The sequence below is a fragment of the Arvicanthis niloticus genome (genome assembly GCF_011762505.2).
Source record: "Arvicanthis niloticus isolate mArvNil1 chromosome Y unlocalized genomic scaffold, mArvNil1.pat.X SUPER_Y_unloc_1, whole genome shotgun sequence".
NCBI lineage: Eukaryota > Metazoa > Chordata > Mammalia > Rodentia > Muridae > Arvicanthis > Arvicanthis niloticus.
In genome coordinates, this window is record NW_023044978.1 from 311,864 (window position 1) to 335,111 (window position 23,248).

Below are 23,248 nucleotides of genomic sequence, written 5' to 3' on the forward strand. Positions count from 1 at the left end.
CAAAACATACACAAAGTTATGGAACACAATGAAAGCAGTGCTAAGAGAAAAAAATCATAGGATTTAGTGCAGAATTCTACCAGACCTTCAAAGAAAACCTAATACCAGTATTCCTAAAACTATTCCATAAAATAGAAACAGAAAGAACACTATCTAATTCATTCTATGAAGTCACAATTACTATGATATCTAAACCACCCAAGGATGTAACCAAAACAGAGAACTTTAGACCAATTTAGCTTATGAATATCAATGCAAAAATACTCAATAAAATTCTTGAAAACCAAATTCAAGAACACATCAAACCCATCATTCATCACAATCAAGTAGGCTTCATTCCAGGGATGCAAGGTTGGTTCAATATATAAAAATCCATTATCATAATCCACTATATAAACAAACTCAAGGAAGAAAAATCACATAATTATTTCCTTAAATGCTGAGAAAGCATTTGACAAAATTCAACACCCCTTATGTTAAAAGTATTGGAGATATGAATTCAAGACCCATACATAAACATAATAAAAGCATTTTACTGGAAACCAACAGCCAATATCAAATTAAATAGAGAAATACTTGAAGTAATCCCACTAAAATCAGGGAAAAGTCTGCCCACTCTCCCCATATCTATTCACTATAGTACTTGAAGTCCTAGCTAGAACAATAAGATAACAAAAAGATCAAGGGGATACAAATTGGCAAGGAAGTAGTAAAGATATCACTATTTGCAGATGATATGATAGTATACTTAAGTGACCCCAAAAATTCTACCAGAACTTGTACAGCTGATAAACAACTTCAGCAAAGTGTTGGATATAAAAGTAACTGAAATAAATCAGTAGCCTTCCTTTATACAAATAATAAACAGGCCGAGAAAGAAATTACGGAAACAACTCCTTTTACAATAACCACAAATAATATAAAATATCATGGGGTAAATCTAATCAAGCAAGTGAAAGATGTGTATGACAATAACTTTAAGCCCCTCAGGAAAGAAATCAAAAAAGATCTCAGAGATCTACCAGAGAAATGGAGAGATCTACCATGCTCATGGATTAGCAGAATCAACATAGTTAAAATGGCCATCCTACCAAAGGTCACCTATAGATTCAATGAAATCCCCATCAAAATCCTGACACAATTCTTCAAAGACATAGAGAGAACAATTCATCTGGAAGGCAGAAAACCCAGAAGAGCAAAAACAATTCTAAACAATAAAGAAACTTCTTGAGGAATCACCATCCCTGACCTGAAGCTTTACCACAAAACAATAGTGAGGAAAAACTGCATGGTATTGGTACAGAGGGGGACAGTTGATCAATAGAATAGAACTGAAGACCCAGAAATAAAACCACACACTATGAAACTTGATCTTTGACAAAGAAGACAATAATATACAATGGAAAAAAAGAAAGCATCTTCAATAAATGATGCTAACTGGCAGTCTTTATGTAGAAAAATGAAAATAGACTCATTTTGTCACTTTGCATAAAGGTCCAAATAGATCATGGACCTCAACATAAAACCAGATACACTGACTCTAATAGAAGAGAAAGTGCAAAAGAGCCTTGAACTTATTGGTACAGGGGGACATTTCCTAATGAGAACTCCAATAGTTCATTCTCTAAGATCAAGAATTGATAAATGAAACCTTGAAACTGAAAAACTTCTGTAAGGCAAAGGACATAATCAATATGACAAATCAGCAACCTACAGAAAAAATAATTTTGGGGAAAAATCTTCACTAAACCCACATTTGATAAGCTAATATCCAAAATATATAAAGAACTCAAGAAGCTAGCCACCAAAAAAACAAAAACAAAAACAAACACAATCCAATCAAAAAATGGGGCATAGAACTTAGAGAATTCACAATAGAGGAACCTCAAATGGTAGAGAAGCACTTAAATGTTCAAAATCCTTTGTGATCAGAAAAATGTAAATCAAAATGACCCTGAGATTCCACCTCACACCAATCAGAATGGCTAAGATAAAAATCTCAGGTTACAGCAGATGCTGGCAAGGATGTGGAGAAAGAGGAACAGTCTTCCATTGTTGGTGGGATTGCAAACTGGTACAACCACTCTGGAAATCAATATGGAGGTTTTTCAGAAAATTAGAAACAGATTTACCTGAAGACCCAGTAATACCACTCTTGGGACTATAACCAAAAAAAAAAAAAAAAAAAAAAAACACCACAGGGGCATGTGTTCCACTATGTTCATAGTGGCCTTATTTGTGATAGCCAGAAGCTGGAAAGAACCCAGATGTCCCCTAACAGAGGAATGGATACAGAAAATGTGGGACATTTACACAATGGAATACTACTCAGCTATTAAGAACAAGAAAATTATGAGTTTTGCAGGCAAATGGATGGAACTAGAATATATCATCCTGAGTGAGGTAACTCAGATCCCAAAGGACATGCATGGTAATTCTAGTAAGTGAATATTAACCAAAAAAGGCGGGGGCAGGGGGAAGTACAGGATACCCAGGCTACAATCCACAGAACTCAAAAATATCAACAAGCTGAAGGGCCCAAATGAGGACACCTCAGTCCACTTGGGAGGTAGAAGAAAGCAATCACAGGAGGTGGGAGGGAGGGACCTGAGTTGTAAAGGGGACAGGGAGGGAAAGAGGGGAACATGATCAGTAACTGGTCAGGGAAAAAGACTGCAGCCCTGAGGGCTAGCAAAAAGAATGAAACAGGCAACCTAGGGAGATACTATATTGGGAGCTCCTCCAGAATTCTCCAGAGACCTGGGAGGTGAGAGACTCACAGGACTCAAAGGGAGGAACCTTAGATGAAATGCCTGACAGTGGGGAGAGAGAATTTATAGAAGACAGGGCATCAAAGGAGGGATGGGGTTGCCATCCCACAGTCAAAACTCTAACCCATAAATGTTCCTATCTGAAAGAACTACAGGGATGGAAATGGAGGGGAACCTGAGGAAAAGAAGTTCCAGAGACAGGTCTAAAGTGGGATCCAGCTCAAGGGGAGGTCTCAAGGCCTGACACTATTATTGAGGATATGGAACTCTCACAGAAAGGGACTAATTATGACTGCCCTCCAAAAGACACAACAAGCAGCTCAAAGTCAGATGCAGATATATGCACCCAAACAACTGACTAAGCCACTGACCCCTATGGTTGAATTAAGGAAAGGCTGAAAAAAGCTGAGGAGGAGGACGACCCTGTAGGAGGACCAGCAGACTCAATTAACCTGGACTCCCAGGATCTCTCAGACACTGGACCACCATCCAGGCAGCATACACCAGCTGATATGAGGCCCCAACACATATACAGCAGAGGATTGCCAGGTCTGGACTCAGTCAGAGAAGATGTACCTAATCCTCTAAGAGACTGGATGCCCCAGGGAGTGGGGAGGTCTGGTGGGTGGAGGGACATCCTTGTGGAGATCGGGTGGAGATAGAAGTATGGGATGTGGAACAGTCAAAGAGTGGACCAGGAGGGGGATAAAATATGGACAGTAAAAAAAAGATTAAATTAAAAAACTAAGCTTATTAACTCTGAAAGGCATTTTGTTTGTTTTGATAGAGTGTTTATGTGTTCCTAACTGTTATGGAACTCACTATGTAGATAGACAAGGACGGTCTTGAAGATCCACATGCCTATGTCTCTTGAGCTCTGGGATTAAACATGTGTGCTACCACCATAGACTTCTCTTACAGTTTTAATGTGACACCCAATGACTAATAGAAAGCAAAGAAGTTTCACACCATTTATAGTTCGTCATATTGTCTCAACTGTGTAGTGTGGACTGGACTAGAACTGCTGGCACTCCTGACTCTGCCTCTAAAGTGCTAGGATTAGACATAAACAATGTCTAGCAGGTTAAGTGTCTCTTCAAGTACCTTATTTGTTTCAAAGTTCTAAATTAGTTTTAACTTTTTGAGAAAGTTCCTGATTTATTCTGTCTGTATACATATTTGCCAAGTACCTTCACCCAGTTGTAAACTATCATTTTTTCCATTCTTATAGGGCAGTCATCCTCAACTTGTGGGTCAAACAACCCTTTCACGGGGTTGCCTTAAACCATCAGAAAACAGATATTTAAATTATTATTCATTATGGTTATAAAATAACAACAGGCATAATTTTATGGTGTTAGTGCTGCAGTATCAAGGGATTTTTTTGAGTATCCAGGGTATTACTTACTGATAGAGAAAATGTCTTTATTAATAATAATTAAATTATGTTTAATGTATATGAAAATATACAAAGTATATAAAAATAAAATATATAGAATATATTTTAATATTAATATTTTTAATAATAATAATAATAATAATAATAATAATAATAATAATAATAGTTATTATCAGAGATAAGATCTCATTACACACCCCTGTCTGGCCAGGAACTTGTTATGTATGCTAGGCTTGTCTATCACTGAGATCTGCCTGCCAGTGCTTTTCCAGTGCTAGAAAAAATTGTAAATGTGTGTGTTACCATGTGGCCACACATTTATTAATTTTTAAAAATTAAATCTTCTAGTAAACCTTAATATTTCTAAATAATAATAATGAAAAGTGACAACAAACAGGCATGGTGGTACACGCTTAATTTAATACTTGCAAATTCAAGACTACTCTGAAAAACATAGTGAAGAATAAAACTACAAAGTGGGACTCAGATTCAAAAAAAGTCTCTAGAACAAAACAAAATATTTTTATCCTATATTTTTGTATTTACTCTATAGATTTATTTTGCATAAATGTATTTATGCAAATTTGAGCTTTAAAAATTATGAAAGTCCAGTGCTTGGATTACTGGAGTGAACCACTACTCCTGGATACACAAAACACTATGACATGTATTAAATGTAATTTTTTAATGATTATAATGATGATTTTTTATTATTTGAATTTTTATTCAAATTTTATGACAGAATGACACTAAAAATATTTTCCATCTAGTATATTAACAGTATGAATGAATAATAATGGCATACCCAGTATCATCATCACAAAAAGTCACAAATATATTTATATTTGAATAAAAAAACTTACACTTTAGTACCTTTAAATACAGATGTTTTTCAAAAGGCCAAATTGTGTGGCTTTCTTCCTCAACTGTAAAATTACTTAGTAATTGTGCACATACAAATAAGTGGCAAAATATTTTTAGAAAAACTTGGGAATAACATGGAAGAATTGAAATGTTAACTTGAAAGCTAAACTTTGTAGGATATATGGGGATAAGAAAGCAAAGAAATAGCTGAAATAAAGAACAAGGCAAAACTTATGATATAGAACTGAATAATACTACTGCATGTAAATATCACTCTTTTGATGTACAGTATCAGTTCATCTTATGTACAATAGGAATTAATACTGAAACACATAAAATTTGTCAAATTTGATTATGAGAGCAAAATAAAGTAATACAGTCAAAGAACATGCTCTGAATAGAACAGAAAGAAGTGGCCATAATTAAAGGATTCTAAAAAAAACCTTTAAGTTAAGAGTGAGGTACTTGAATGAAATAACTAATTTCTTGTTAAATTAGTGGGTCCACAGATTTGTTGTGCTGGCTACTTTTATGTCAGCTTGACACAAGATGGTTTATTTTGAAAGAGGAAACCTCAAGAGAGAAAATATTTCGACTAGATTGGTGTATAAAGCATTTTTCTAATTGATGTCTGACTCATTGTGGATGGTGCTACATCTGGGCTGATGGTCCTAGGTGCTGAGGAAGCCATGAGGAACAAGATAACAAACAACACTCCTCCTCTGTGAAATCTGCTTTGTATTTTTGTATGCATGTTCCTTTCCTATTTGAGTTGCTGTCCTGACTTTCCTCAGCATTGAATTATAATATAAGCTGGAGTTGTTTATGGTGGTTTATCACAGCAATGGAAATCCCAACTAAGATACTTAAGTATTAGAGTCCCTTTCCTAAAATGGAAAAAGCTAGAATGTAACTTGAACATAAAAATCGAGAAAAATATCAAGAGTAAACGCATTGGTTTTATCATTAGAGAAACAAACAAACATTTTCAAATTAAAAACAACACAAAAGCAAAACCTAACAAGACAATTTATCAAAAATGAAAAGTAAACTTGATGTCAAGAGTCAAAGATATGATAGCAAATTGTAGCAAACAGACCTCAAACTATGCTTCCTAAAACTCACATTGTGTGTGTGTGTGTGTGTGTGTGTGAGACAGAGAGAGAGGGGAAGGGAGAGAAAAAGAGAGAGAGAAGAGAGTGATGGATATTTAGTGATATTAAAAAGACTTTAAGTATTATTATGAATCATTATCATATTAATTAAAAAAAGCTTTTGAAAGCCTAGCATGGTGAATCACAAATATAATTGAGTCACATTTGTAATACTGTATTTGGAGAGCAAAGAATGGAGGATTAGTGACAGTTTCAGCCACACAGGATTCAAGATCAGCCTGAGCTATACATAAATTCATGTCTCATAAAAGAAACTAAACCCAAAACCAACCTTAAAACACAGCAAAAAAGAAAAAAATTACACCCATAAAGCTTATAAACTCAGAAATAACTGATAAAATAATCTGATATTTGCTTTAGTTTAGAAGTATCAGTTCCAAATAACTGTACTTTAGTATTTCATTTTATGAGTTACAGAATAAAAACAAAAACACAAAACATATAGTAGCCCTATATTTTCTGACAGTACAGAATAGTTTCTTTATATTATGGCAATATATTCATTTTACTATTTGAATATAGTAAGGAAAAAACTGACTAAAACTGACAATAAAAATACTACCATTATTTGAATATTACAACTATATATCATAATGTGCATGTTTAAAAGTTTAAGATTATTGTTAACTGCGAGTTAAATAAAAATTTAAATGAAATCTACCAATAATTTACCTGAATTGTTGCCAAAATCCTCTTGGCACATAGTACTGTAGTTGAGAAGCAGTTAAATGTCCAAAGGTTATCTGAAGGTGTTTTAAAACACCAATGTTGTACTCTTTTCGATCTTCTACTTTACTTAATGTTGGTTTATCTTCAAATTGATGAGGATATCCGAATACATCATCCCTGGGATCAACGTTGTTCTAGAGTACACCAAAAACAATACAAAAATAACAAAACAAGTTTTTCAAATATAGTCAAATAAAATAGGTATCACATGAATAAATGACTTACGTTACTTTGAATTTCCCATTTGTAAAACACATTCCAATTTATACAATTACATATTTATTTCTAGGTGGAATGTCATGAACTCCTTCAGATGTAATAAAGTTTTAAAATACAGTTAGGGAGATGGTATGATGGCTAACAGCACTTTTTACCTACATAAAAAGCAGAGCATGAGCTGAGTAGTTCAGCATTTGGAGGCAGATACAGCTCTCTGGCAGGCTAGCTAGCAGAACTGATGGGCTTCCTGTTGAGTGAGAAATTCTGTCTCAAGGGAGTAAGGCAAAGTGAGATAGAGGAAGACACTTGACAACGTCCACTGGATTCTGCATGTGTATGCATAGCAACCGAACCCACCACACATACAATACAAAGAATAATTATAAAAAAAATTCTGAACATTGACTAATATTCAATGTTCAATGAGGGTAATATTCTAAATTTTGGTCAAGTAGACTGGATTGGGAACACATGAATGTCTTTACAAGATTCATGGGAAAATTTACAAAACTTCTAGTATTCATATCATCTTGAGGGAACAATGCCATATTCATTGTGTTTTAAAATACACGAAATAAAAATATTAACACCCAATATTACAGCTATTAAGAGGAATTGTAGTAGCACAGTAATCTCTTCATAGAAGAATTGAGAGCTTTTATAATTTAGCTGTTTTACAGATAACTAAACATCTTTTTATAATCTTTGCTTATACTTAAACTTCATAATATATATTCATAACCAGGAAATAGAAACAAGTATACAAGCTGACAACATTTTATAGTATGGACAACATGAAACATAAAATGACTAAGAACAAAAATGAGATTTTGAAGTTTTATATTTTGTCTGCACCACTTACTTATAGCTAGCATGATTATGCATCTTTATCAGTACTGAAGACAACAACCGAGAAGTAACATGGTCTACTAGAAACACAACTTAAATTTCAAATAGCATGATTGGACTTTTCACTCTATATTCTATAAAAGGGAACTATAGTATGCCAGAGGTAAAAAAATCAGATATTCTGCCCCTGTCATCAAATACAGTACAATAAACTATTCTCCACAGGGAGAGTAAGAATACCCATTCTTCAATTTTGAAAAATAAAACAAAACTTGATTAATACTTACCTCACTGTCCTGTCTTTCATCTTTGAATATATCATCATCTGTATCATTCCACATGCATTCAATTGCAAGAATACTGTTCCTGATTGAAGGAATCATGTATAGCTGTTGGATTACAGAGTTCATATAACAAGTAGCACCAGCATTTTTGAGTCCCACAAATCCTTTTGGTGGGCGGGGTCCAACAGGTGGTAAATATTCCCATTCAGCAAGGGCTTCACAAGCTGAGAGAAGAAAACAAAATGCTTACATCATAAAGATGAGTTTTTCAATTTATACAGTCTTTACCCTAAGACAATGTTTTTTTTTTAACTCAAGAGATTATTTGGAACACTAAAATTTTCTTTTAAGTAATGTAAGCCAAATTGAATCCATACTTTTATTAATACTATTTCTATTTACACTTTTCCTAGAACTTCTTGTACAAGACAGTATTTAATACTGAATTTCTATAATTTAGTAAAACATCAATAATTAGAGGAATAAAGAGTACAAATACTTTAGTACCTTTAAAATTAATATATTGAATTTACTGTGGACAAAACTATTATAATAAATAAAACATTACAATCTTCTTAATTTTAAAAATTACTGTTTTAAACCATAGTTCTATTAATAAAAATAAATTCTTACACATAAACATTTACTTTTCCTCATAATAAAGTTTTTTTTTGCTTTGTCTAGATCAATGGTCCTTAGCCTTCCTAATGCTGTGACCCTTTAATATAGTTGTTCATGTTGTGGTGACTTCAAACTATAAACTAATTTCACTGCTGTAATTTTTTTAGTTATGAATTTTAATGAAATGTCTGCTTTCCATGGTCTTAGAGAACCCCTGTGAAATGGTCATTCAAACCCCAAAGTGGTCATAACTCATTGGTTGAGAACTTTTACTTTAGATCCACAATTTTGTTTGTTGTAATAAGAGAAGGAGACAGTATAACTAAAATTAATGTAAGAAAAACCTATCATTTAAATTCCCTATACTCGGCAAAAATGAAAACCAATTTAAGGATCATCAATAATTTATAAGTAAATTACACAAGTTAGGAGTACTATCACAAGCCAGGCAGTGGTGGCGCACGCCTTTAATCCCAGCACTTGGGAGGCAGAGGCAGGTGGATTTCTGAGTTCGAGGCCAGCCTGGTCTACAGAGTGAGTTCCAGGACAGCCAGGGCTACACTGAGAAACCCTGTCTCAAAAAAAAAAAAAAGTATTATCACAAATTAAGAATACAGCATAAATCAAAAATATATTAAATTGAAAGTTATCAATATTAATTAGAATCAGACATCTAGCTAAGCTTAGTGTCATACATCTTTCTTCTCAGCATTTGAGAGTCAGAGGGATATCAAACTCCATGACTTCAAGGTGAGCTTAGCCCACATAGTCAAGTTCCAGGTCTACTTACACCGTGTCTTAAGAAAAATACTAACAACAAAACAAAATCTAAAAGAATCAGACTTCCAAATGCTGACAAAAATACTAACTATAAAATAAAGCTAAGAACATTTACTACATTTCTTTTTATGTGGGGTGGGTTAAATCAATCTAAAGGAGACAGACACATGGAGCATGCACAATTTGCATACACACAACCTCTGGACCAGGAACAAGAAACAGATAGAAAATAAATAATTTTTCTTTTGTATTTTGGTATCCTTGAAAATGTCAGCAATGCAAATGTATTAGGCAAATAGATGACTACTAATTTTGAGAAATAATTTTTCATTCTAAGTTCTCCAGAATACAGAAGATCTACTGTTTAAGTTAATGCAAGAACAAAATATTGCTTTTACTCTGAAAGATAGTATATAACACAATTTCAGGTCTTAAACTTTCTTCTAAATAATAGTACCAATTATATACATAAGTATTGCTTCTTTCCTAAAATAATATAATGATTTTACATTCTGACATTACACTTAAAACTATCTACTTCCCACCCTCCACTTTTTATGTCTCAAAACCCAGGACTTGCTATGCTTTCCAGTGATCTTCCAACTTGCTACCTTAAAGCACTCTGTGAACTCAAATTCATCTACTTCACTCTCTCTAGTTTGAGGATCAAGGTATGCACTTTTCTGAGTAAGATCTCCAGACCCACATTGAGGGCATGGAAAGCACATAAGTCACTTGAATATTCTCTTTGGATCTTAAAAATGATTTTATTCTCAGAATTCAGTTAACATGTAACACTCTAAATAAGCATATAAAGTTCTTCACAGTACCTAGTGTTTAAATGTTTATACTGTTGGCATCATTTCTGGTTCTAGATATCTTGGAGTTTAGATTTCATGACAGATATGTTTAAATAAAATTTATTATGCTAAATTACAAAACACAATTAATACCAGTGCATTCAATATATAAACTTTCTGCTTACAAAGGTCTTACATTTTAAACAATAAAATATGGAGACATAGTAAACAAGAATTTTACATTTTACTTACTATTTAATGGTGTGCCTATGTAAAACATTTCAGTCAAACAGTTTACTATCTGTTTAAGATTCCTTACACAACCAAAAGCTAAAGCTACAAGTAGTTCAAAGCCAGCATTAACTGTAGCTGGTGAACCACAGACTGGAATAGTTTGCTTGGTTGGCAGTTCCCCACTTCTCATATACTGCAGGTAAGCTTTGGATGCAGGAAAGATGAAATCATCAATTAATTCCTAAGGAGTTAGAAAAAGACATTACACATTATACTAGTATAAATACATGTTTAGAAAAACTAAATTTCTTGTAAGAAAATACTTTTACAATTATTTGACAATTGACTTAAATGCTTAACTCAAAAACTGTTTCAGATAACCAAAAATAAGAGTAATGAATGAATACCATAAATTTTCTAGATGAAAAGCTAAAAATCATAAACTAACATTAAGTTCATTTTAAATAAATACAAAATACATCCAAGTTAAACTCTTTTCCTTTACTTACAAAGTAAAATCAAGAGATTGAGCTAAAGGGAGAGAGAGGAAGAACAAAAGAACAAAAGAAAAAAGAAAACAGTATCTGAAGACAGAAAATCTCATTTGAACACAATATCAGGATGAATCCAGATGTAGCAAATAGCAATCATATAAGGCTGCATAATGATTTTATAATCTCTGTGGTCAAGGCAAGTTTGGTCAACAGAGTTCCAGGAAAGCCAATGCAAAACAACAACAACAAAAAAACTCCTGGCTTGAAAAACAAAGCAACAAAGAACCAACCTCAAAATTATTTGTATGTATGTATGAATGTATAATATGAAACAAACCAAAGACAAAGAAAATTTCAAGCATACTTTTCATTAGTATCCATCCTGTATGGTCGTAGCAAAGGTAGAGAGTAATAAGAGGACTATATGGAAAGAGTAAGGGTTGGCAGATAAGGAAGGGGAAAGGAGTATATACATCTAATTCTAAGTGTGGGATAATGAATTGTAGTTTCTCCTTTTTTCTCTTTTCATTATAAACATAATAGTACACATAGGATTTGTCTTTTTTCATATTTTTATTATTTTATTTATTTACATTTCAAATGTTATCTCCCTTCCCAGTTTTGCCTACACAAAGTTCCTATCCTCTCCCTCTCTACCCATTGCCTCTATGAGGGTGCACCCCCACCTGCCCTTCCACTAGTGCCTCAGTGCCCTAGCCTTCCCCTATGCTGGGGCATCGAGTCTTCACAGGACCAAGGACCTCCCTCCCACTGATACCAGATAAGGCAATTGTCTGCTACATATGCGGCTGCAGCCATGGGGCTCTCCATGTGTACTCTGTGGTTGGTGGTTTAGTCCCTGGGAGCTCTAGGGATCTGATGGTTGATAGTTCTTCCTATGGGGTGGCAACCCCTTCAGCTCCATTAGTCCTTGCTCTAACTCCTCCACTGGGGTCAAAGCACACACTGAACCTCACACAATAATAGTAGGAGACTTTAACACCCCACTCTCACCAATGGACAGATCATGGAAACAGAAACTAAACAGAGACACAGTGAAGCAGAAGTTATGAACCAAATGGATTTAACAGATATCTACAGAACATTTCACCTTAATACAAAAGAATACACCATCTTCTCAGCACCTAATGGATTTCTTGTCTTAAAACTAAGAATCATAATATCTGAGTTAAGATCTTGGGAAATGACACACCAAGAGCCACTAAAAATACTGTGTGATAAAATCTATGGCATCATTTATCCTCTGTTTTACATATTCCCCAAAAGATAGTCATTAATTAAAAAAAATCCCAGTTTTAGTCAAGGAGACCACGGAGGTAGCTAAACCAACCTAAGCTATTGTTACTGCTTCTGAATGCCCACCATAACAAGATGTTAAAATCATTTTGGAGATGACACAGCATACTTTGGTTACAAGAGACATAAACACAACAAACTGAAAACTTCCTTCCTGTAAGTTACATTCACAGTGATTTGAAGACACTGATGTGGGAGAGAAGATACCATCTTACCCATTGCTGGGTACTAAATGTTACAATACAGACCTAATAGGGAAGATGTGTACACTGGTGCAACACTAGCCCGAGATTATGGATATGACTACCTTTTGATTAGAGGTAGACTAATCTACCCTACTCTATGCAAAAAATTCATGCATGGCACTGTAAACTTATCAAAAGCCCATGTCCTGGGAGTTCACAGGCCCTACTGTCAGAGAATGGAGAAGGGAAATGGGTAGGAGGCAGGGCAAAGGGCTTCTACTACTGTTAAATGGGTATGTTGTCAATTTATCTTTTAAATATTTCTGCTTGTATATTAGTGCTACCAAGCCTAACATTGGCCAGAGAAGCCTCTTCAGCAGTAGTTAGTAATGCAGATAGTCATAACTGGTCAGAGTGTACAGAATAAGTAACTATTGAATGCCCAGTCCTAAATGAAGTATCATTATCAAGTTTCTAAGGTGCAGAGAACACATGAAAGAAGGACCAAAAATAATTTAAGAATTGGAGATAAGAGCTGTGGAACTTTAGACATTACATAGTGAGTGAACTTACAGTGTCATGGCTAAAATATGTTATATATATTATATAATAAATATAATATAATAGTTATTATAAATATAATATAATATAATATAATATAATATAATATAATATAATATAATATAATATATATATATGTATATTTGCACAAGCTCAAGGCAAAGAGGCAAGCAAGTTTCCAACAGGCAGAACATTTGGACTCAGTGACTCAAAACAAAACAAAAAAGCAAAGACATGAAAAAAATTGGCCTATTTGGGGGTAAATGAGGGAGTCTGAAATAGTATGTTTGAAATATGATTAAAATAGACTTTATATACATATCAAATTGCCAAAGAATAAAATATTTAAAAATCTAAAGTCAGAAATTTAATTATAGTTTTTACAGAGAGAAAATATTTTGAAAGTAAATAATAGGAGATCAGCTATCAAGATGGCCCCTATCTTGTTCACATATAAAGTAACAAAATAAAATTTACTAGAACAAAAAGGTTAAAACCTTCAGCAATCAAATGCCTACCTAGCTTCCTCCTGTAGTAGATAGGAATTAATAGAAACTCATAACTAGATGATGCAGAAAGAGGAGACTTTGAAGCACTAAGTCCTAAGTGGGATGTCTTGCCTAAACTCCTCTCAGGGCTTAGGGATCTATTCAGGAGAGGAGACAAATTTTAAGAGCCAGAGGTAGTGAACAACACCAATCAATCAAATAGCTATCTTCCAGAGACAACAAGACTGAATTAAAATATAATCTCAAAAACAATGGCAATATGCACAGTCAGGTTCAAAGCAAATAGGGTCCCACTTCTACCACCAGTAATGGATACCCACTGGAAAAGGAAAAATCAGATTTTTCTAAAAGGAGTGTTTTAGAAAACATGGAGAGAGAGAGAGAGGGAAGAAGACAAGAGAAAGAGGAGAGAGAAAGGTGAGGTAGAGGGAGAAGAAGAAGGAGAGGGAGAGGGAGAGGGAAAGGGAGAAGAAGAGGGAAAAGGAGAGGGAGAAGGAGAGGGAGAGGGAGAAGGAGAAGGAAAGAAAGAGAACATAAAATTGGGTAGGTAGGGAAGTGTGGAAACACAATCAAAATATACTGTTCTGAAAAAATTAATAAGTGAGAGAAAAATATTCAAATCTGTCTTAATAAACCAGCTTAAGCCAGACACTGGTGGTGCACTCCTTTAATCCCAGCACTTGGGAAGCAGAGGCAGGTGGATTTCTGAGTTCAAGGTCTACAGAGTGAGTTCCAGGACAGCCAGGGATACACAGCGAAACCCTGTCTCAAAAAAACTAAAAAAACCCCACCACCAACAAAAACCCCAGATTAATAAAATATTTTAAAATATTTAAAAATTTAAAAAAGATACAACACATTAACAGAGCTTAATTAGAAACATATTCTAAACACATAAAAGGTCCTAACAGTTTGCTTTTTCTCCTGGGAAAAATCATTTACCTTTGACTGACACAGAAAGCTGCCTGCCTTAGACTCCAAAATTCTAGGACTAACAGTATGTCTATATTTCAGAATAAAAATTTGGAACTAAAGTGTTGGGGAAGATAGTTTAGCAAGTAAAAACACTTGTGATTCTGGTATAAGATTCTGAGTTTGAAACCCTAGGACCCATGAAAAGTATTAAGTGCCTGGAATCCCAGTATTTCTAAAGATTGGAGGCATAGAAAAGGAGAATCCTTGGAAGCTTGAATGGCAGCTCTACATTTAGTGGTGAACAAACAATGAGCCTAAATTTTAAATAAGGAGGAAAACATGTACACAATATGCACACTCCTAAACTTATACATACAAACATGTACATACACTTATGAACTTATAACTTACTTTAACAAGATTAGCACCTCCTGGTTTACAACCAATATGATACTTTTTCTCAGGAGTTTGAAAGGAAAGTAACTCTTTTGTTACTCCCAGATGGCCTTCTAAGATTGGGTCTTCTACACTTGTTTCTCCTGTATTTTTAATGTAATCCTGCAAAGAAAAATAATACAAGTCTAATTTATGAAGGACATAGGAAGGGGTAGGAAGCCACAATAAATGTTCTGAGAATGTATGCACAATTTCTCTAAGTTTTACAATCTTGGGAGAAAAGAAATTTCAATGACATCTACTAGTGTTTGTGGCCACAGCTGCCCTTTGATATTATGGAGTATGCAAGAGTATAACAGGATTTCTGTATAAAAAAACAGGTTCTTTGGTGCCAGTGAAAAAAATGTGGATTTAGAAATCTTTCAGCAGTTGTAGGTTTAACAAACTATTAGAATAATGGCTATCTCAATGTTAAAAATTTTGAACTTTATATTATAAAAGATTTCAGGCTGGTAAATGTAACACTGATTAAAAATAAACCACTAGCATAAACATATTTAGCTGTAATCTATAATCTTACAACTTCTCTGTAGGCTAAGGTACTAGGACATTAGGTTGAAGTCCTATTTGGATAATATAGTAAGGTTTTGCCTTGAAAAAAAAAAAAAAACAAAGGAAAACACCTCAAAAACAAAAAACAACAAAAAACCCAAAAAACCCAAACAGAGAATCAACATATGTACATACAAATGTCCCTAAAATGTAACATTGTAATTCACAAAGGTTGATATACCAAAATAAATATAAATAAATATCAGAACATCAAGTATAATTAATCCAAACAAGCTATGCATTTTCTGTAATTCATCACCAATTGAAAAACATTTTGCCTTTTAAAAATTTCATTGAATTTTAGTGTCTTGTTGCCTGTGCTTAGTTCCGACTTGCTGTTTGCCAATTTGGTTGAATTCCTGATCATATTCCTTCCGACTTCTGAGTATTAAAAATAAAGGGAATATAACCATCTGTAGTTTATTTGTAGTATTCAAAACAAAATAAATACTTAAAAGTTATAAAACCTCTGCAATTGTTAATCTTCCTGTCAACTTGCTTGGACTAAGAGAGTTCAAGGGATTACAAAGCACCTTTGAAGGTGTTTGTATTTTTCAAGAGAGAAAAATATGTCCTAAATATGAATTAAAACATCTTAAAGGTTAGAAGCCTGAGTGAAGTAGAAACAAGAAGCCCATCAACACATTTTCTTTGCTTGTTGGCTGTCATTATGTGAGCTGTTTGTACAACATACTCATAGTAAATACAATAGTTCAAAATGAATAAATCTGGAAGAATTAGGTTAAAAACTGTGACCAAAAGTCAACTGTTCCTCTTGCAAATTTTCATACAGAACATTCTGGTACAATTTAAATAAGTGAATACATTCTCTTTAAATTTATTTTAACAATAAAATAATCTGAATTTTATAAATCTTACCCTAACCCTTTTAAGCCACTCAATTTCGTCATTGAGAAGATTGTCAACATTGGGTACATGAATGTTGCTGTTGTAAGAATAAGTTAGAAGACGCCTTAAAAGTGTGAAGTAGACATCTGAATGTTTACCCTTCTCTGTTGCTGCACTCTGAAATATCAAAAAAATATTGGGATCAGTACTGACTTAATTGTCAAAAACATCTCTTAATGTTCATAATATCATATCTATTCCTACTGATCATGACTTAAATGAAATTAAAGTTGTATTTATTACTTGATTATCTTTCATTTTTAGGAATAGATCATATTGACAGGTACATTAAAAATGTCTTACCCCCAAAATGGTAAAGAGTAGAGTAATGAAGGACAGCAGAGGTCTATGTCCCATGCAACATCTGGTACACATTAAAAAGAACTGTTCTTGTGCCAACTGCCGTATGGTTCTGCAACAATATAAGGTAACAAATACACATTGGCACTTAACTGATAGCAAAGATAAGTGTACAACATTTTTCAGAGTTCAACATCCAATTTTTACATGAGAATGAAACATCAATTAACAATATTGCCATAGTTTTAATGTATGACTTATTAAATCTTTTAAAATACATTACAAGTCAAGAATCATGTTGGATTATGCTAAAGAAAATCACAGAAGAATAAAAATATGAATGACTTCTGTTTCAATAAGAAGACAAAAATGCCACTCTAGATACTATGAAAGATATGGTGCACTAATATATTTTTTTCCCTCTAACTTTCCCAGAATTGTTCTGATGAAGTGAGCTTTGCAGCAAACAATTCATGAAAACCTAATACAGCTAATGCAATATTGAAGTTCCTGTAATTGTAAAGATACCATTACTGTGCTTGATTTGGCAGCACATATACTAAAATTGGAACAATACAAAGAAGATTAACATGGCTCTTGTGCAAGGATGACATGCAAATTTGTGAAGTTACATATTTTTTCTGAAAAAAACTTGCAAGTACTGGAAGAAGTGAACCAGTCTTTAAGCAGAAGCAAAAGGGTAGTGGGCTTGACTATTGCTGGTATAACAGCTTTAATTACATTAATTGCTAGCACCACTGCTTCTGCAATTGCTTTGACACAAGAGGCTACTTTTGTTAATCATTTAGCAAAAAAAATGTTACTAATGTGTTGAATATACAAGAGGATTCATATAGACATTTGGAAGAAGGGATTGATAATTTTTATCCTATTCAAATTATTGGAAGGAGGTTCAGAGATTAAGAGTAAGGAGCCATCTCGAGTCATGCCAAATACCATTGGATTTGTGTTACTCCTAAAAATTACAATGATAGTCATTATAATTTGGAAAAAGTTTAAAGACACTTGTAGTATATTTGGCATAATTCTAAGAGCTCTCTGGATGTTTTAACTTTGATAGTGAGATTATGAATTTAAACAATGCTGCTATGCTGAATGTTGATGCAGCAGATACTGTTGATAAAATTACCCATGGCCTGAGGTCAATATTTTCATTTTGGTAAAGCTTCAAGGATGGTCTATATAGCTTGATCATGCTAGCCCTTTTTGTCTGGGGAATACTTTTATTCCTGCCCATTGTGTTAAAGCTTCTCTTTAACAACATCGACATGTTGGCAGCCATAGTACATGGCTAGACTCTGAAAATGGACCCCCAGACAGAGTTATTAATTTAACAGGTTGGCAAGCCAAGGACAGGTAAGATTCTGTACAGAGCCTTACCAACCTAAGATAGAAATGCATTACTTTTGATAATACATATTCCATGACAGGTAAGAAAGCCATTTTTGTCAGAATGATCTAAGACAGGCTCAGTCTTGTTTATGAAATAAAAAAGAGGGAGAGGCAGAGAGCCTTTGAGGCCACTTGGGAAGAATCTGACATGGGCCAAGGACAAGGAAATTGGCTGCTTGGCAGGAATATGATACTGGCCAAGGACAAGGAAGTGGGCTTCAGGCAGGAATCTGACATTAGGCCAGAACAAGGTAGTAATTTCAGGTAGGAATCTAAATCGTAGGCTAGAACAAAAAAGTAGTTGCAGGCAGGAATCTAAATACTGGGCTAGAACAAAGTAGGCTTCAGACATGAAAATGACTTTGGGCTAGGACAGGGAAATTGGATCAGATATTTTGATCATCCTGATAAGCCCTTAGAAACAGTGATCATGGGAGTGATCACAGGACTTTGTTTATTGCCTTGCTTGTTCTTTGATTGTGTTTATGGTCTTGCTTGTTTTTTGACTATTTGCATCTGTTGTATTGCTAGTTACTCAACCTAGAATTGACCTTAATACTTGCATGTAATTAAAATGGTATAAAAGCAAAAAGGAGGAGGAGGAGGGATGAGATAGGGGTTTTCTAGGGAGGGGAAATGAGGAAAGAGGATGAAATCTGAAATGTAAATTAATAAAATATCCAGTAAACAAAAGGAAAAAAGATACCATTGTCACATGAGCATTCATAAAATATAAAATATAATAGCACTTCCATTACTATTATAGTATACTATTCTTTTTTAGAGGCAGGGAATCAAACTTTTACATTTTAACAGTAGAAACATGATGTGATTATATATAACATTCATATCTCTAAAATAAATACCTCAGGAGTTTACATTCACATATTTAGGTTAATGTTAAGACTTCAGAATGTATATCCAAAGTATATATCCAAATATTTATATCCAAATATAAGAATATGAAAATATTGATCAAGAACAAATACAACTTAATTCTTTACAAGCAATAGGTTTCTCACCATTCATTAAAAAATGTAAAGCTTGAGAAAATTAAAGTGACTTAGAGTTTTACATTCAGGCATAAAATTTCACCCAAATTGGTCCAAAAGATAATTAACAAAACAGTTATTACACCAGTCTGATCACTCCCTTCTGTGCTACAGTTAACCTCTGGGTTTCCTCCAGGGCTTATCCTTACTGTACTAACTCCTCTAAATCAACTCTATCATCCTACTTAACATATCCTCCTCCAGCATTTTTCCTGATGAAAACCCAACCTTTGATTTACCTTAATCCATCTGATGTAACTTAGATCCTACAGTCAGTGCTTCAGTGTTATCTGGACATGTCCACTGTCCAGATAACATGTCAGGGGCAGCCCTGCTTATACACTGAAGGCCTGGGGTCAGCTATAGGCCTGACAAGCATTCTAACACAAAGTCTTGGATCTCTGTGGAAAAACACTGAAACAGATGGCTAGAAGCTATTGTAAACAAGCAGCTTAGGTGGAAATTTGCCAAGCCTCAGTCAAAGACCTTGTAGATAGGTGAACTTGGTGGACAGTACCAACTTAGATAAGGACAAGTGAATCATAGGTGGAGTCATAGTGTCCTGTCCCCTGAACTGTCACCCAGCTGACACACTGTTCTGGAAGATATCTGTACTCTCTCTGAACACCTATGCTCCTGCATCATCCCCTTCCCCCCTCCTGCATTTTTGTGTATATAACCCCTGTGTGAAAAAGTAAAAATTATGATTTGATCAGCCTATAGACAGATAGCCATTCTTTGCATCATTGCCTGTTCCCCCTAACCCCCAGGCTCTTTTTCAGGTGACCTCCCCAGACCCCTGTTTAATGCCCTGCTGGACAGGACAGTCCACCAGGGTTCCAGTCTCTGTTCCCCAGTCTAACTTTAACTAACTCATCTTTATTAAAGTTAAGTTCTATGCTTCCAGCTGTATGTATAACCACCCAAATTTCCATCTGGGCACCTACAAATCCCACTGTATCCAGACTTCCTATGCTCCTCTTCAGAGTATAACCTGAGTTTCATATCTTTGCCTGCAACGTTTCCAGTGCTGCAGCAAAGCCCTACATCTCCTTCAGGACTTACCCTACCAATAGGACCCCTGCATAACATTCATTATCAAAATATAACAAGATGGTCACAATTAGCAAACACATTTCATTATCACTCAAGTTGAAACATGTAAGTTTAAATATGACCTCAATTATCCAAACATAGGACAAATACTGACTGAACAGATCAAAAAACAAAATCTATCCATTTACTTTCTCAAAAACATGCTTTTTCTGTTATATATTTTTTATTTTCTATTGAATATTTTATTTATTTACAATGTCATTTATTTAGATGTCATCCCCTTTCCTCATTTCCCCTCCCTAGAACCCCCATCCCATCTCCTCTCCTCCTTTATGTTTTTATACCATTTTAATTATATGCATGTATTCAGGTCAGTTCTAGGCTGAGGAACTAGCAATACAATAGATGCAAATAGTCAAAGAACAAACAAGACAATAAACACAAACAGTCAGTTCCATGAACACTCCTGTGTTCACTGTTTCTAAGGGCTTATCGGGATGACCAAAGTATCTGAGTCTACTTTCCTGTCCTAGACCAAAGTCATTTTCATGTCTGAAGCCTACTTCCTTGTTCTAGCCTAAAATTTAGAATCCCGTCTGAAATTACTTCTTAGGAACATCATACATTAAATGAACATAAGTGATAGATTGGCATGCCTGGCCACGCTGAACTCTCCAGCCTGCCAGTTCCCAGGAGGTCTGCCCTAATCAGAAACACAGGTGAGACACCTGCCAACTGGGACCCCCACACAGCCAAGCAGAAGTGAGTCTATCTCACTATATCCACTATCTTCCCACTGCCCTTAATCTTCTCACAGAAACCCAGAAGGGAATCAGACACAATACCCAATAGACAACATCAAATTAAATGGAGAAACTTGAAGCAATCCCACTAAAGTCAGGGACAAGATAAGGCTACCCATACTCTCCCTACCTATTCAATATAGTACTGGAAGTCCTCCTCAGAGCTATTAGACAACAAAAGGAGGTCAAAGGGATACAGACTGGAAAGGAAAATGTCAAGATATCACTACTTGACGATGGTGACAGTGTATGTAAGTGACCCTGAAAATTCCACCAGAGAACTCCTACATCTAACAAACTTTAGCAAAGTTACTGGATATAAAATTAACTCAAACAAATCAGTAGCCTTTCTATACTTGAAGGATAAACAGGCTGAGAAAGAAATTAGGGAAATGACACTCTTCATAATAGTCACAAATAACATTAAATACCTTGGTGTGACTCTAACCAAGCAGTGACAGGCAGATCTGTATGACAAGAACTTCAAGTCTTTGAAGAAGAAAACTGAAGATCTCAGAAGATGGAAAGATCTCCTATGCTCACGGATTGGCAGGATAAACATAGTAAAAATGGCCATTTTACTAAAATCTATCTACAGATTCAATGTAATCCCTAGCAAAATCCCAACTCAATACTTCAGGGATGGAAAGAGTAATTATCAAATTTATGTGAAATAACAAAACCCAGGATACTGAAAACTATTCTCAACAATAAGAGAACATCCCTGACCCATCAAAATTCCAAATCAATTCTTCACAGAGAAAAAAAGCAATTCTCAAATTCTTCTCGAATAACAAAAAACCCAGGATATTGAAAACTATTCTCAACAATAAGAGAACTTTACCATCCCTAATCTCAAGCTTTACTAGAGAGCAATATTGATAAAAACAGCATGGTATTGGTACAGAGAAGTAGATCAATGGAATAGAATTGATGACCCAGAAATGAACGCATACACCTATGGTCGGTCACTTGACAGTATAGTCAACAAATGGTGCTGTTCCAACTGGAGGACAACAGGTAGAAGAATGCAAATCAATCCATTCTTATCTCCTTGTACAAACTCAAGTCCAAGTGGATCAAGGGCCTCCACATAAAACCAGATACACTGAATCTAATATAAAAGAAAGTGAGAAGAAGAACCTTGAACACATTGGCACAGGGGAAAAGTTCCTGAACAGAACATCAATGGCTTATGTTCTAAGATCAAGAATTGACAAATGGGACCTCATAAAATTGTAAAGCTTCTGTAAGGCAAAGGACACTGTTAATAAGACAAAACGGCAATCAACAGATTGAGAAAAGATCATTACCAATCCTACACCCGATAAAGGGCCAATATCCAATATATACAGAGTTCAAGAAGTTATACTCCAGTGAACCAAATAGCCCTATTAAAAATGGGGTACAGAGCTAAACAAAGAATTCTCAACAGAGGAAACTCGAATGGCTGAGAAGCACCTTAAGAAATGCTCAACATTCTTAGTCATCAGGGAAAATGCAAATCAAAACAACCTTGAGATACCACCTGACACCAGTCAGAATGGCTAAGGTCAAAACCTCAGGTGACAGTAGATGCTGTTGAGGATGTGGAGAAAGAGGAACACTCCTTCATTGTTGGTGGGATTGTAAGCTGGTACAACCACTCTGGAAATCAGTCTGGCTGTTCCTCAGAAAATTGGACATAGCACTACCTGAGTACCCAGCTATACCACTCCTGGGCATATACCCAGAAGATGCTGTAACATATTATAAGGACATATGCTCCACTATGTTCATAGCAGCCTTATTTATAATAGCCAGAAGCTGGAAAGAACCAAGATGTCCCTCAACAGAGGAATGGATACAAAAAATGTGGTACATCTACACAATGGAGTATTACTCAGCTATTAAAAATAATGAATTTGAGATATTTTTAGGCAAATGGATGGATCTAGAAATTATCATCCTGAGTGAGTTAGCCTAATCACAAAAGAACACACAGGGTATTTACTCACTGAT

General features: G+C 34.8%; 1 protein-coding gene and 1 non-coding gene across 2 annotated transcripts in view; one reads left to right on the top strand and one right to left on the bottom strand.

Annotated features, from left to right (window-relative positions):
* Nucleotides 1–23,248, bottom strand: part of LOC117695963 (ubiquitin carboxyl-terminal hydrolase 9Y) — a 152,662-nt gene that overhangs the window by 43,016 nt on the left and 86,398 nt on the right. Inside the window, exons 28-33 of the mRNA XM_076706136.1 lie at nucleotides 16,927–17,035; nucleotides 16,594–16,740; nucleotides 15,118–15,264; nucleotides 10,744–10,966; nucleotides 8,294–8,514; nucleotides 6,882–7,072 (exon numbers count right to left, since the gene is read on the bottom strand). Coding sequence (XP_076562251.1) covers nucleotides 6,882–7,072; nucleotides 8,294–8,514; nucleotides 10,744–10,966; nucleotides 15,118–15,264; nucleotides 16,594–16,740; nucleotides 16,927–17,035 — 1,038 coding nt within the window. The remainder of the gene's footprint in view (nucleotides 1–6,881; nucleotides 7,073–8,293; nucleotides 8,515–10,743; nucleotides 10,967–15,117; nucleotides 15,265–16,593; nucleotides 16,741–16,926; nucleotides 17,036–23,248) is intronic.
* On the top strand, nucleotides 17,459–17,565 carry LOC117695969 (U6 spliceosomal RNA). Its single transcript, XR_004604767.1, has one exon. It is a non-coding gene; the product is annotated as a U6 spliceosomal RNA (small nuclear RNA).